Source organism: Cydia fagiglandana, chromosome 7 (genome assembly GCF_963556715.1).
Source record: "Cydia fagiglandana chromosome 7, ilCydFagi1.1, whole genome shotgun sequence".
NCBI lineage: Eukaryota > Metazoa > Arthropoda > Insecta > Lepidoptera > Tortricidae > Cydia > Cydia fagiglandana.
Window position 1 is genome coordinate 13,200,012 of NC_085938.1, and position 14,998 is coordinate 13,215,009.

At 36.7% G+C, this 14,998-nt stretch overlaps 2 protein-coding genes across 2 annotated transcripts; both read left to right on the forward strand.

The window, feature by feature from the left end:
* The first annotated feature begins 5,221 nt into the window (after positions 1-5,221).
* Positions 5,222-6,915, forward strand: LOC134665942 (cuticle protein 19-like). The gene is made up of 4 exons (XM_063523000.1): positions 5,222-5,262; positions 5,527-5,865; positions 6,113-6,279; positions 6,510-6,915. Exons 1-4 carry the CDS (start codon positions 5,251-5,253, stop codon positions 6,556-6,558), a joined length of 567 nt encoding a protein of 188 aa, XP_063379070.1. The 5' UTR covers positions 5,222-5,250; the 3' UTR covers positions 6,559-6,915.
* Positions 6,916-12,331: 5,416 nt separating this feature from the next.
* Positions 12,332-14,829, forward strand: LOC134665938 (cuticle protein 21-like). The gene is made up of 4 exons (XM_063522996.1): positions 12,332-12,438; positions 12,673-13,086; positions 13,589-13,755; positions 14,681-14,829. Exons 1-4 carry the CDS (start codon positions 12,427-12,429, stop codon positions 14,769-14,771), a joined length of 684 nt encoding a protein of 227 aa, XP_063379066.1. The 5' UTR covers positions 12,332-12,426; the 3' UTR covers positions 14,772-14,829.
* Positions 14,830-14,998: the final 169 nt, after the last annotated feature.

The window sequence follows — 14,998 nt, forward strand, 5'->3', positions numbered from 1 at the left end:
GTACTTTTCTACAGCAAACGTTGTTTAAGTTTTATTTATTCATTGGACGGTTTGACTGCTTTTATTTAAATAAAATCAAATTGATATTACAGCTAATCGTATCGGGTTTAATTCCTTATAAGCCAAGTAGGTATTTGACATTATGAAGAGTTTAAATCTTATTGAAAAATGTTTTAAAGGGAAATTTAATGAGAATTCTTACGGGCAGTATAACATTTTCCGCCTTCCGCCAGTATTTAGATAACCAGGACAAAGGACCATGGGCATCTTTGTATGGAACCTGGGTCCATCCGAAAACCAACTGAGAATTAAAGATAATATTATATACACATATATATATATATAATATTTTACTTAAATGAAATACTTAAGTAGGTTTTATCTAGTTCATATCGCACCAATAGATTTCGCTAAGAAATATCGTAAATTAATTACTGCAAATTATATTACGTTTTATTTATCATAGTATTTATATATTACAGTACTATCTATTACGTTTTATAAAAAAACAATATGTATCTTAAAATAGGTTGGTATGTTTGTGTATTAGATAATAGTTGTATGTTAAAATAGTCAAACCTATGAGTTTGTAATCTAATAGAAAAATAATTTTATTGTGAATCTAATTTTTAATTACAACCGCTAAAAGGCGTTTTAGAATTAAATAAATGACAGAGTATGTGCAGGAATTAATACACTCGTATTAATTTTATTGCTAATGTAGACTACATAATTCGCTAACGTATTACCGTGCGATGAAATTCCATGCCTATTGATAACAAACTAAAATAAATATTAGAGATGCCACGAATTCGGTAAAACATTATGTATTTTTTGAGTTACGTGTATACAAAAACTGGTCACCTACAAAGATAAATGTTTGCTAAGATTTAAGTCAGCAGCAAGCTGGGTTCTCCATACGACTGTAGTTACGCTCTCATTTTAAAACGATTAGCTAGATTGCTCTAAAACTTTGTACTCAGTAAAGGATAAGGTATATCTATGCCTGTAATTAATGTGTAGCTTCAGATACCATGGAAAAAAATACAGCGAAAATAAGTTTTTCATACAAAACTTATTTTTCCTCTATTTCATTAGTTTTGTTGGAATATAAACTAATTAGGTACTGGCATAGATATACCTCATATCATTGTTTGTGCAATTTAGTACAATCCAACACGTTGTTTTAAAATGAGTACGAATCTCCGTTTTTATGGGAAGTAAAAATTCGGCTGAGCTTACTGCGGACTCTGTTAAGTTTCGTTGCTCATGCTCATTAGAAGTATATGTAATGTCATTAGTAGAGTCGAGTGAATCTAGTCTATTATACAAATAAAATCAGAAAGGCCGTACACTAAAAATTTGTTACATATTATGGGGTTATTCCCACTAGTTAGGTATCTACCGCCAAGTTGTTACCAGTGGTAACTACTGGGAATTTATATCCCACTTTTCTTCCCAGTAGCTACCACCAACTCAGTTTTGTGGTAACTACTGGGAACTTCTTTTTCCAGTAGTTACCACTGGTAAAAGGTGGGATTTTTTCCTAGTAGTTACCACCAACATTTTTTTACAGTACAGTTTAAATGTTTGTTTATTATATGAACACAAAAGGCTACTACTAACTAAAATACTACCAGGCTATTATTAAAAAAACAAGATCCAGCGATTACTTTTTGGATTATAATCTTAATTACCATACAAAATTAACACATAGATCGGGTTTTTCCCACTAATTACCATCAAGTTGTTACCAGTGGTAACTAATGAGATTTGTTTCCCAGTAGTTACCACTGGTAAAAGGTTGGATTTTATTCCTAGTAGTTACCACCAACATTTTATTAGTTCAATAGTAATAAAAACAGTATAAGTAGAATACTATAAATATAGAGGCTTTATTGAACCCTAACAAGATTGTAGTGGTAACTACTCCCATTAGTTACCACTGGTAACAACTTGATCGTAACTAGTGGGAATAACCCAATTTATATGTTAATTTTGTATGGTAATTGAGATTATAATCCAAAAAGTAATTGCTGGATCTCGTTTTTTTAATAATAGCCTACTAGTATGGCGTTTTTTGTTCATATATAAATAAACATTTAAACTACGTGACTGTTTTTTATTCCCATTTCTTCCATAAATACTAATCTATAAAACCGTATATTCGGTGTTTTTGTTGGTATACGTTTTTTTACACTAGCACGCTAGTCTAAAATCTGGTCAAATTCATAATTTTTCCTAGGATACTAACCAAAACGGCCGAATAGCTGCTATAGGGTCTTTTAACTTAGGATCTCAAGTGCGAATTATTCATTGGTACTAAGCAAAAAGGCAGCATGTGACATATACGGCGTTTTTACCTAGTTTCTACTTCGGAACTAAGTTAGAACGCCGCATAACGCATGTTTACCGCCTTCTTGACTAGTACGACCTACTCATTTTTAAGCTTAATACTAATTTAAAGTGTTTTTCATAAAATAAAAAAAAACTGAGCTGTTTAGAAACATACTATAAATACATAAAATAAGTACATATATATACCTACCACATACAAAAAGAAAAAATGGAAAAAGTTTTACCGTTTCGTAGAAATTCAAGAAAGATGTTTGGGTTGGTTTTTTGCGATTATCTCGAAACTAGCTTTTGTCGAAAAACTGGCTTTTAGCTTAGGACGGCAGTATTGTTCGGACTTCTGTTTTCTTGGCCGAATTGTGTCCATTGTTTTTATAATTATTGGGCCATTTTACATACAAGCGATGTATTGATTAAAACATTTTTATTCTTTTCATTGTTTTGATGAACAGAAATTGATCGAATGCTACTATGTAGTCAAATTAAATCATATACGTATCCATGAACGTAAGTTCATGGTGAAAGAAGGATAAGTAGTTAGTACCCATTTTTTTAAAACAAAAACAAGTTTATCTAAACTAAAACAAATACATATATGAAGAGAGTTGGTTAATGGTTATGCATGGTTGGATAAGGACAGGGCCACTTTGTAAGTAGGTACCTATGCATTTTTTTCTCGTTAGACATTTTGTTACTAACCGGGTGGGTATTTACATACTTGTACCACCGGCAGCTACGGAAGTCCTGAAACAATGCATGGAAATAGAGTTAGACCAATAAAAGCCTGCAGAAATTTTGACAGCACACGCAGCGCAGATGTTATTTTAAACGTCAATCTTCTATTAAATTATGACGTATAAATAACGCTAGCACTGCGAGTGCTGTCAAAATCTCTGCAGACTTTTCTTGGTCTAACTCTACTCACGTGTCTTTTTTATTCCTTTGGCGTTTATCGAGGTACAAATTGGCATCTTGGCGATGTCCCTTGATGATCTTATCATGATATCGCAGGTAGTGGTATAAACTATAAGAGAGCAAACAACCGGCCGTTGTAAAGATCCTTGATAGCCTTTGTCCAGCAGAAGACGTCTTTCGGCTGATATGATATGATATGATATGACACAGTAAATAGCACTCAACAGTGAACTTAACGCCGTTAGTCGCATGCTAATTTTACTGCTTTTATCAAGATACTTAATTGATCAAATCGAGTTATTCTTATTATAAGGTTATAATCTATGTACTTACTTACCTAATTTAATCGGTTGACATTTAATGTAGGTATATTGGTAATTTTACTTACTTAAGTGCAAAATATTAACCTTTCAAATATTTAAATTCTCCCATTATCAAAAAATTGCTACCTGCTAGTACTACTACTAACACAATTGAATACGTAAGTGCTACAATCATTTACAAGGTCAAGGTTTCAACGAAGATTACCTAGACATAAAAAAACGTATAAAATTTTTACGCCAATTTAATTTCGCTTCGATAATTAAAGATTCCAGAAATGCCGACCATGACGGGCAAAGTTGAGGGCCAGAGGACTCGCGGCAGACCACCCGCTAGATGGAGCGCACAAATTACTTACTACTTACACCATTGCATCTACATCTGCAGGAAGCCGTGCATATGGCGGGTGACAGAAGCCTATGGAAGTGACTGGTCAACAACATTAGGACATGATGTCACGATCCTCAGCATTGAGGGAACGACTGATGATGATGAATTAAAGATTCCACAAATACAAACACACAAAGAGAACGAGTAAAATTTAAAAAAAATTTGGTAGAATCGAATGAAATATTTTATACTAAGCCTAACGCTATAATATCGAAATCGAAACTCAACTTTAGATGTTATCTGTTATTTATAAAGATCTTCAAATTGCTTATATAAGTTCCAGTACTCAAGTAGTTATGTAAATTGGTAAAGGAGACTAAATATCGTAACACGTCCGGGATCAACATCGATTCCTGTCATTTATGTACTTACGAGAAATTATCAATTGTAACCTTATTCTGTTTTGACATAATGTTGCTACAGGTATATTTCGTAATGCAAACGAAACCATGCAGATGCCCAGAGTATCTGTATCGTTCTGTAGTTCAGTCTTGGTCTTAAATTGTATGTACCGTAAAATGGGGTACCTAAGTAGGGATTGCGTGGAGAGATGGGATGCCAGGGGGCTGAGATGGTTTTTAAAGGCTACTGCTACCTAAATAATGTATTCGTATTACAAATGGACCTATAGTGATAATTCATAAGAAAAATAATCGATCCAAAATCACCTTTGTATGAAATCTCATCTCACCCCAACTAAAAGCACAAAGTACCTATAGGTAGTATACTACGGGGTGAGGAGGGATTTTGTATTTATCGGTCAAGTTATGAAATGGAACCTACCTATGTTACTGTAAAAAATCGTTTTTAGTGAAATAAATAGGTACTAAGAATCATTTTAGTATGTTGTGTGTTTTTAAGTTTTACACAAGTTCTTCTATTTCATTTTTCTAGATTTTATTAAAAAACAATTTAAACCAATAATTCGAAATCTGAAACAATAAATTATTTGCTGTACGTAATTATGCGTAGGTACCTTTAATATTTTAATAATATATCACAGATAAAACTACTGCGTAAAATTAAAAAAAGGTATTGTTATCAGTTTGATCAGCCTCTCACTGTTCATTTTTCTGTTCATACTATAGCCATATCACGTTGCGACATCCTATAAAGTGAGCAGATTGGCAACGCGGCTATTGCTGTGATCCGATCCGATATCTCAGGGAATAGAGCCCCTCCACCGCTTTTATGTTTTGTTTGTTATATAAAAAGAGTGTTCTATCTGAGCTATACCAGTCAGGTACAGGCGTTTGTATTCAGAGCAAAATGTTCTCCAAAGTAAGCTCGCGTTCATAAATTGCGTAACTTACGCATAGGACATTCGCTTAGAGGAATAATATATTTTTAATATTTTTTGTTGAGGATTCAAATTAATTCCTTTACTTACATAAAATTCGCTACATGGGATATCTGAGATACAAGAAGTCAATAAACCACATTTATATTTATCTTAGCATTTTTTAAATTCTAATTAAATTATTTTAATTTACCTGAATGTCCAATGGTGTAGCATCATTGTAAAACCGATTGTTTTTGTATCAGATCGTAGCCTTGTGCGGTTTGGTGGCGGCGTGCCAGGCTGGTCTCCTGCACCATGCCCCGGCGGTGTCGCACCAGAATATCGTGCACCACGAACAACACCACGAGACCCCGGTGCACTACGTCCACGCCGCGCCCGCTTACCACGCCGCTCCCGCCGTCCATGCCGCTCCCGCTTACCACGCCGCTCCCGCCGTCCATGCCGCGCCCGCTTACCACGCCGCTCCCGCCGTCCATGCCGCTCCCGCTTACCACGCCGCTCCCGCCATCCATGCCGCCCCCATTCATGCCGTCCACGCCGCTCCTGCTCACCACGAGGAGGACCACTATGTTGATGAATACGTAAGTTATTCTTATCTCATTTACTAAGGCCTACTTGCATCATTCTACTAACCCGGGGTTAACCGGTTAAACCTGGAGTTACCATGGTTACCCTGGGTTAGTGGGATGGTGCAAGTGGGCCTAAGTACGAGAACCTTCCTCTAGATATGCTTGGCGATTTTCATTTAGATAGATACTTACACAAATGTGTGTTCTGTCTAACTCTAAAATAGCACTTGCAGTCAAATGAAGTCGTGAATTATTGCAGGCTCATCCTAAATACGGATACTCGTATTCCGTTGAGGATCCCCACACCGGCGACCACAAATCCCAGCACGAGACCCGTGATGGTGATGTCGTGAAGGGCGAGTACTCCCTGCTGCAGCCTGATGGCTCCTTCCGCAAGGTCACCTACACCGCTGACCATCACAACGGGTAAATAAACGTTATATTATTTCAATATTTGCAAATGTAATTTTGCTAAGTATAATAATTATAGTAAAAGTAGTTCAAGTGCAGACAGCTGTGAGAATATCCCGTGCATTTATTTTATCCAGACGGTGCAATTTGTTATTGTTAACATTGTCGCATTTTGTATGAAAACGTGTGTATGTGAACTCAGTTTGTATAGTTACTTTGTTAAACCGTGCTTTGTTTCTCGGCAGATTCAACGCTGTGGTACACAACACCCCGCCGGTCATCCATCATCATTAAGAAGGCACGTTTACCCAATCTGTGATATTAGAGTTAATGTGTTCTAGTTTTGTCGCTAAGTCCAGTCCCTAAGTCTTCCATGTGTTCTCATTTTCATTAGTGCGTATCATATTTTGTTACGAAATTTCGTATTATGTTACCTTGTAGCAAGTGGTACAAAGAGTAACCGCATATCTATTGTAGACATGCCCTTATTACTCTTAGTTTTATACTTCGTAGTACTGAACGGTTAGAATACAACATATTTTAGTTACGGTTATCACTTTGTAATATCTATTTAGTTCTTTGATGCTTCTGTAAATAGATACTTGTTGTATATAGTCACAATGTAGCAAATAAAAATCATGTTGATACAATAACATTATTTTATTTTTCTTTCGACATAAAGCTGTTACGTGTCTATTTCATAAGAGTAAGGACAAATCCCGCACTTTAACAATGCAGCTAATTGAAATTACAGTGCACCGGAGCGTGGGAACTATCAGATCGCATCCAAAATGCATATCAGCAGCGCATTAGCATACAATGTGCGAGCCAAAATAAGGAGTGAAAGCCGCGAACCTGCGCCGACTCTACTGTAGTGAAACTATGCATTAACTAACTAACTTTACTAGATTACAATATTTCGACATTCCGCAATCGAGATCACTCGGATACACTAGGAACTAATTAACGTTAAATGTGGTAAGTACCTAATAACTATATATAGTCGACATGGGAAAAACTTTAGGGTTATATTGAACACGTACTTCTTCAAATTTAGAGGTTTTATTCTAAGCGGCCAATGAGTACTTACCTACATGAGACATAAACTTAAAGATTATAGCTGCTTCCTTTAAAAGGATACCTAAGGATGTGTGGAGTTAGGCACATTATACACGGCGGTCAAAAGATAAGTGCATTCCCGTTACCAGGGAGATTTTGAGATTATACTGAGCATGCAGCTTTTACCAACCCTGAAACCGCGAAAAAAATAATTTACTCTCCCATAGAAAATGAACCAGCAAAAATGTATGAAACAGGCAAAATTTTTTTCGTGATTTCGGAGTTGGTCCCATAGTAAAAGTTTCTCAGTATAGTATTCTACTTATAAGTAGAAGCAGTTTGAAATTGAACTCATGTCTTGTTGTTTCGCTTACAGTAGGTAATCATTTTAACCGTTATTACCTACTGTTATCTCATAGTTACTAAACTGTGAATTAAATTCAACGGGTATTTTAATTTGATTTACGAAATTATCCATTTATCTCTCGCATTGCTTATTCATCAGTACCTACTCGTATAATATCGAATGCAATAACCTATATCTGCATACTATAATTGGAACATTATCAATCTTGTGATTCAGGCCCTTATACATATTTTATTTTTCTGTCGACATCCTTTATTAACATGCATTACAACATGTGCTCAGCCAATGTTTTAACTTGTAAATATTGAAGACTTATAAATAGTTATTTGTTTTACAAGGGGGCAAAGTTGTTGTTTAACCGCTCGTGCGATATTGATACCCGAGCAAGCGAAAGATTCCAAAATTGAACCACGAGCGTACCGAGTGGTTCGAAAAATGGAATCTTGAGCGCTGCGAGGGTTTCAAAGCACGAGAGTTAAACAAAATTTGTCCCCGAGTGAAACACAAAATTTTTCACCACACCAACCTGAAGCAAATATTAAATGTAAAATAGCAAACAAAATCAAATAAAATAAAATTCAAATGAATGTTATAAAATATTAATCATTCAAAATCATAACTTAAAAGTCAATTCTACCAGCAAACATAAGAAAACAACTCAAAATTTGCATTTGTCAAAATGCAACTTTGCTATCAGTTTTTGAAGTGCAAAGTAAGCCTTTCCGAGCTGGTGTGGTGAAAAACCATTTACTAAATGCTTACATATCTCCTTGGCAGAAAGACCAAGGGTCTCAATTAAGCAATTAAGTAATACAACAATGACATTGGAATTCGTTTGAATGCATTTGATATTGAGTGAGCGGCGGCTGGCATGAGCTTTGATTCGAATCAGTCACGGAGGCAAGGTTAGACGCATCGCGATATACTCGTAGTCGTAACGCACATAAAAGTTACCGTTACGTGTCATGCGAAGAAACGTTATTAGGAAGATCAGCTAACTATGAAGAAGTAAAAAGCATAATAAATAATTGTCATAATACAGACGTATTTTGTGAATTTAGGTTGGTAGGTATATATTATGTACCTATATGTATGTTCCAGACATATATGAGAACGAAATGCATAGCATAATATACTCTAATGGCACTGTGATGGGCACCCTACCAGGGGCGCAAAAAATGCATTTTTACACAACCGCCATTTTTTGATGTGCGTAAGCAGGTCGTAAGACCTAAAATCCTTACAGTGTATTTTGTATTTGCGTCATTAATCACAGGCAATTCCGGTTGTAAACTCCTTTTTATCAACAAATGCAATATGCGAAATCTGTATCGTGCACCCTGGACACCTAGATCGTATTTCATTCCTAACCTACGCGGTTTATTGGAGTAGCTACAGCCATTTGTGTAAGAAAGACGTAAGTAACGATAGTCACCTATTAAGGTACGACCTCTAAGGAGGGTGACAAGCGGAGCACATTTTCGCAACATCCTCCGCTAGCACCTTGCGTGTTGCGTGTCAAGTATCGCAGAAACTGCATATTTTATAGTTACATTGTGGCGTTAGGGTTGGTACCTATCAAGACATGAAGCTGGGGAACCTATAGATTTTAAACTCTCTCTCTCTTTACTTAGCCACATCCCATTTCATTTGGGGTCGGCTCTCCTCGTCAATCTTTGCCATAATCTTCGGTTCTGGGTCGTCGTGTCATTAATTTGGGCTTTCTTTAGGTCATTGTTGATGACGTACATCCAAGTTTGTAGGGGTCTTCCACGCTTCCTCGAACCGGTGTTTATATTGAGGACTTTTCTGGTCATGTGATCCTCGGGCCTCCTCATTACGTGTCCATACCACCTAAGACGGGTTTCAGCGAGTAGCTTCAAATTTTCCGCTAACATACACAGTTATTACAGGAGCTATCGGATGCCTAAATATTTTATATCCCTTCCGTTTTAAATAAGTCAAAAACGCAGCAACAAGGTTTCATTAAACCGCACAACATACTGCAGAACCAAAGTGTCGTAAATCCTAAAAAATGTTATTATATTTTTCGCCATAAATACAACCCAAGTTTTGAGACAATTTTCGATTGTGTTATAACCGTGTGACTCGTGTGAGTAATGAGTGCATGGGTGCAAAGTAGTGTGACCTTCGCGGACAGGCAGCTGTTCACGCGTACGGGCGGTTACGTCGCGGGGAAGCATGCAGAGCGGCGCAGGCCGGTGGCACACCGGGTACTGGAGCAATCACTACACCTTATAAAACAAAGTCCCCCGCCGCGTCTGTCTGTTTGAAGAAGAAAAAAGAAAATAAATTTATTCAGGACGCTTACAGTATTGCTTAAAACGAATACAACACTTTTAAAAGTATAAAACATAAACGTCCCTGAATAGGTCTCCCTCAGCTGGATGACAAGTTACCTTCCAGGTATCTTGACGCTGGTCTTCCGTGAGTTTTTGTTCGCGATAAACTCAAAAGCTTCTGAACGGATTTTCATGTGGTTTTCACCTGTCAATAGAGTGATTCTTGAGGAAGCTTTAGGTGTATAATTTGTTAACCCGTGGGTCGCCAGTATTTATATATGAATTCCATGTTTACCTACCACAATCGCGTCAAACACGTGAAATCAAGGCGCTGAAATTTCGTGGGATATCAATATCACGGACGTTTCAACGACCAAATTTATCAAATGCACGGATTTTTTTTTACTATCGCAATAGTAGTGAGAACTGGAGAAGATGAACGCCTTATGTTACATATCTAGGTGGAAGAACAATGGGGAATGAAATCCATGAAAATTGGGCAAATTAATTTAGAGCATAGTTTTTTTAATAATTAAAAACTACAATTGAAATTACCAATCAAATTATTTATGGTTTTTTTTAATTAGTTACCTACACCGCCGGTGGACTTGGTCACTTTTTCTTTAGTGTATGATATGTAACTATTTCAGTTTACAGCTGAAGTGGTTTTCAATTGCATTCATACACTAATTTGACAAACTTAGTATCCACCTTTCTTTTGTTTTTGACGTGATAACGTCTTATAAATCGATGAACACCGGTAGCATGCACAAAAAAGTGTCACGTTGTGGACAGATCTCCATGGTAACGTTACGTAATGTAATGGTAATGTTTTCTTATGAGGTTATCACGTAAAATTATCGTCCGTAAACCGACTTTACAGACAACCATATTTTTCTGAAAGGATTTCTTTTATCGGTACGTAAAAGATTTTCAATAGGAAGCCGATTCTAATTGTAATTTTTCAACTTGATCTGTTGTTATGATAAGGGATTGACACTTGACAGGACTCGTATTTTTAAACAATGTAGTTATAGATTTATCGTGATAGCTAACATAACATTAAATTCGTATAACACTCGTGTGTACTTTGCAAAAATTGTGTCCGACCTGGCGTAAATCATAAAACTGTCGAAGCAAGTCAAAAAAAATCGGAGTGAGCCGTCATCTTATTTAATGAAATAATGAGCTAAGTGTAGCAAGGCCCTGGTTGTGCAACAGTTTACCGGAGCACTCGGTGCAACCCAAAGCGCTACTTTCTTACTGGCCGATATTCTTCGGCTGAGTTTACACTGTAGGTACACGTTTAACAACCAGCCCTTATTTTTAGGCTACATAATATTTTTTAAAGTATACCTAATAATGTCATGTATTTTGGTTCTGTTTAAAACAAAAAATAAATTGTTTAGATGTCGAATAATTTTTATTGACATAAATATTACAATTTATATTACTACTGCGACTATAATGATGAACAAATTGAATGTATGGTAGTATATTAGTATATATAGAACATTTTTCGCATTAAGAACATACTTGTTTGGCAATCAATAGGTTATTTATACTACTTAACTCAATATAACAAATATAAATGGAGAAATATGAATAAAATTACCGCAAGCTGTACCTAAAATAATTTGCCAGTAATTCGATGCATACCTATAATTTCTAGATGCCTATTACCTCGTCAAAATTCTTTCCGCTGTTTAACCCTACTTTAACACATTGTTTTTACGTCTAAGTAACGATCGAAGTCATTAGTAACAAAAACTGAAAACGGACACCAGTGGTTACCTTAATCATAGATTTTCTAGCACCTTCCTGACCGCAAGGCTAGCGGTAAAGCTAGATGTGGTTAAGGAGGCTAATTAATATAACAATCTTAGATTAAGTTCTAATTTCCGTAGGTACCTACGGGCACAGTTGGTTACGTACCTTGATAAATTTTTTTAATTAAATAGTTCGATTTAATAGTGTTCCTTAATTTAAATACCATTTTAATAATCCACTACGTGCTATACATGCTTTTTACTCGTGTTTTATACATTATATTATAGGCGTAAATCGATTAGAAATATTTGATCACATTACCTGCCTACTACTTGTTATTTCTCTCTAAGTCTGGATATGATTTTGCGTAGTATCTAATTTGGTTTTTATAAAAAAATATATAAAAATATATAAAATATTTTCATTATCATTATTTTGGTGTTCACAAGTTTCGTAAAAGGGCCTGAAGACAGAGCTTTACTGTAACCTTGAAAGAATCTTAAAAAATGTCAATGCAATGACGTAACACACCTAAAGGTAATCGAATACGGCGGAATCGTATGTCGGGCCGGTTTCGAGTATCGGGTGACCTGCGCCCGAAGTATAAAAACTACCACCCCGTAGGAACCTTAACAATCGACTCCAATTCGGTAGACCACCAACATGTACTCTAAAGTGAGAATTATAAATTAAATTGTAAAAATGGAATTATTTTCTCTTCTATTTTCCTATCCAGCCTTATGATACGAATTTAAAAAAGATGCCAATATAAGCATCCCAACACATAAAGTCGACACAAAATTTATTTATAATTAATTTCAAAGGCAGATCAAATACTTGTCATGATAATGTGATAAATAACTGAGGGATGCGATTCCTATTAATATTAATCACTAACATTTTCCACAGATAGCAGTTTTCAGCGCCCTGGTCGCGATTTGCTCCGCGGGCCTGATCCTAGAAGATGGCCATAACCAAGTGCACGGACACGCAGTCTCCTCCCAGAGCATCATCCGCCACGACCAGCCATCCCACCACGTACAGAGCCACGACAGCCACTACGCGACTCCCGTCCACACCATCTACCAACAATCTGCTCCTCTTATCCACTCTTCCCCCGCTATTATTGAACAAAGCTCCCACCTAGGACATTCCTATGAGCACAGCACTCCTTTGTTCCATGCCGTCCATGCTACCCCCGTGGTCCACGCTGCCCCTATTGTCCACGCCGCCCCCGTCGTCCAAACAGCCCAGATTCATCACGCCCCTATCCTACAACATGTCGCCGTAGGACAAGACCACCATGAACTCATCGAAGAGCATGTAAGTTCGAGCTCTTAATTAAAATATAAGTTTTAATCATTTCCGCTCTCGTCACACATACAGATCATTTACGCAGAATATTGCCTAAACACGCACCTAAACTTATCATAAAGAAAGTGAAAGGCACAGTCAGCTAATAATATGATTAAAAATGAGATCAGTTAGTACAACCCAATTAAATGTTTATTGTGTAAGCTCCTTGTCATTCTAAGACTATAGAAAGTTTTGTAACGCTGCATCGACAATCTATCATGCTGCGATTCGGATTAATATCTATTTATCAAACACTTCATTACATAGTAATAATATAATATTACTCACTATTTGCGTAAATCCAATTGGTCGGAATCAGTATTAATGAATCACTGTTGAGATGATCGACGGAGAATAAAAGCTTTCATAAGATTAACGCAATTTGCGTGCCTCCGACAATCAGTCTCAGCAGATGAAGTTAATATTTTAGTTAAATTTTCATGATATTTATAAAAGTTGTTGCTTTCAGGGTCCGGCTAAGTACGAATATGCCTACTCAGTGGAGGACCCCCACACCGGCGACCACAAGTCCCAGCACGAGACCCGCGACGGCGACGTTGTGAAGGGCGAGTACTCCCTGCTGCAGCCGGATGGCTCCGTCCGCAAGGTCACCTACACCGCCGACCACCACAATGGGTAAACAACTAAATACGTAAATTAACCAGCATTCTAAACACTCCCCGCATGTTCTAAGCAAATAAAAGCTTAAAAGTTTACTACGCGGTAGTAGATGAGCTAATAATGACAGGCTCAGAGAGAATCATTCATCTTAATGTTATTCAAGCGGAGATAAGATATATCCCATTCATATCGAGCACGATGCACGTACGCATCTGCCGCGTTATATAAAAGAAATCACCACTGTGTTAAGGCCAAGACGAGTCTGGCGAGACTAATTGCTTTTTGTATAGACAGGGCAATCTATTACATATCTTTATCTAATTACGAATGTTGTCTTGGTCCATAACTTTGATAGTATCTCAAACTGTGCAGAAATACTGCAATTTGACGTTTTCGACCCTGTGTTAAATTAAATTGCACTCGAGCTTCTCATACAATGATCAATTGCACATCAGCCTCGAACGATGTTGGATACAAGTCCCCAATTATTAGTTATGACACACTCCACTCAGATAATGGTCGCCGAGAAAAATACATGCCCTTCGGCCATTATTTTGTCATTGCAAACCTAGTTAAACCCATTTCTCAAATGGTAATATTTTATGGGTCAATCGACAAATTTTTTCTGAAGCATCACGTACGCGTACGTACGTATTGATTTAAATTGATTAATCTACTTATAAGGTCGTATCGTTTGTTCTAACATGATATAACGCCTAAGTTATTTTTATACTGACTGCTACTGCTAGATATATTAGGACTAAGTAGGTACCTACCTACGTCTCGTACTTTTATGCGTAGGTAGCCTGACATGCACCTGGCCATTTTTCAATCAACTTCCAAAAAGGATATTCAATACTCGTAGGTATAAGTAGGTAAGTATACGAAAACAAATTGCTGTCAGGTTACTGTTTTTAAGCTTTTATTTGACTTGTTCCAGATTTAACGCCATCGTGCACAACTCAGCGCCAACAGTGCACGAGCACGCACCCGCCCACCGAGATGGACTGGCCCTCAACTACCACCACTGAACCTGCACATTAACGCACTATTAACATATTTAATAAATATTGTTATTATTTATACACATTTATGGCTATCATTTTTATGTTCCTAACTTTCTTTTGTTATGTGTATTGCCAACCGTGGTCCGCGACACAAGACTCCTAAAGGTTATTGTTTAAAAAAAAATACGGGTACCATCGTCCACTCTGTAAGCTTTATTGCAAAGATTGAAGCTCAAACGATGATTAGTTTT

What these genes read in the sequence shown, in the direction of transcription:
- LOC134665938 (XM_063522996.1), top strand. An exon ending in ATGAACTCATCGAAGAGCAT is followed by an intron (nt 13,087 to 13,588) that starts GTAAGTTCGAGC and finishes TGTTGCTTTCAG; the next exon opens with GGTCCGGCTAAGTACGAATA. An exon ending in ACCGCCGACCACCACAATGG is followed by an intron (nt 13,756 to 14,680) that starts GTAAACAACTAA and finishes GACTTGTTCCAG; the next exon opens with ATTTAACGCCATCGTGCACA.
- LOC134665942 (XM_063523000.1), top strand. An exon ending in ACCACTATGTTGATGAATAC is followed by an intron (nt 5,866 to 6,112) that starts GTAAGTTATTCT and finishes GAATTATTGCAG; the next exon opens with GCTCATCCTAAATACGGATA. An exon ending in ACCGCTGACCATCACAACGG is followed by an intron (nt 6,280 to 6,509) that starts GTAAATAAACGT and finishes GTTTCTCGGCAG; the next exon opens with ATTCAACGCTGTGGTACACA.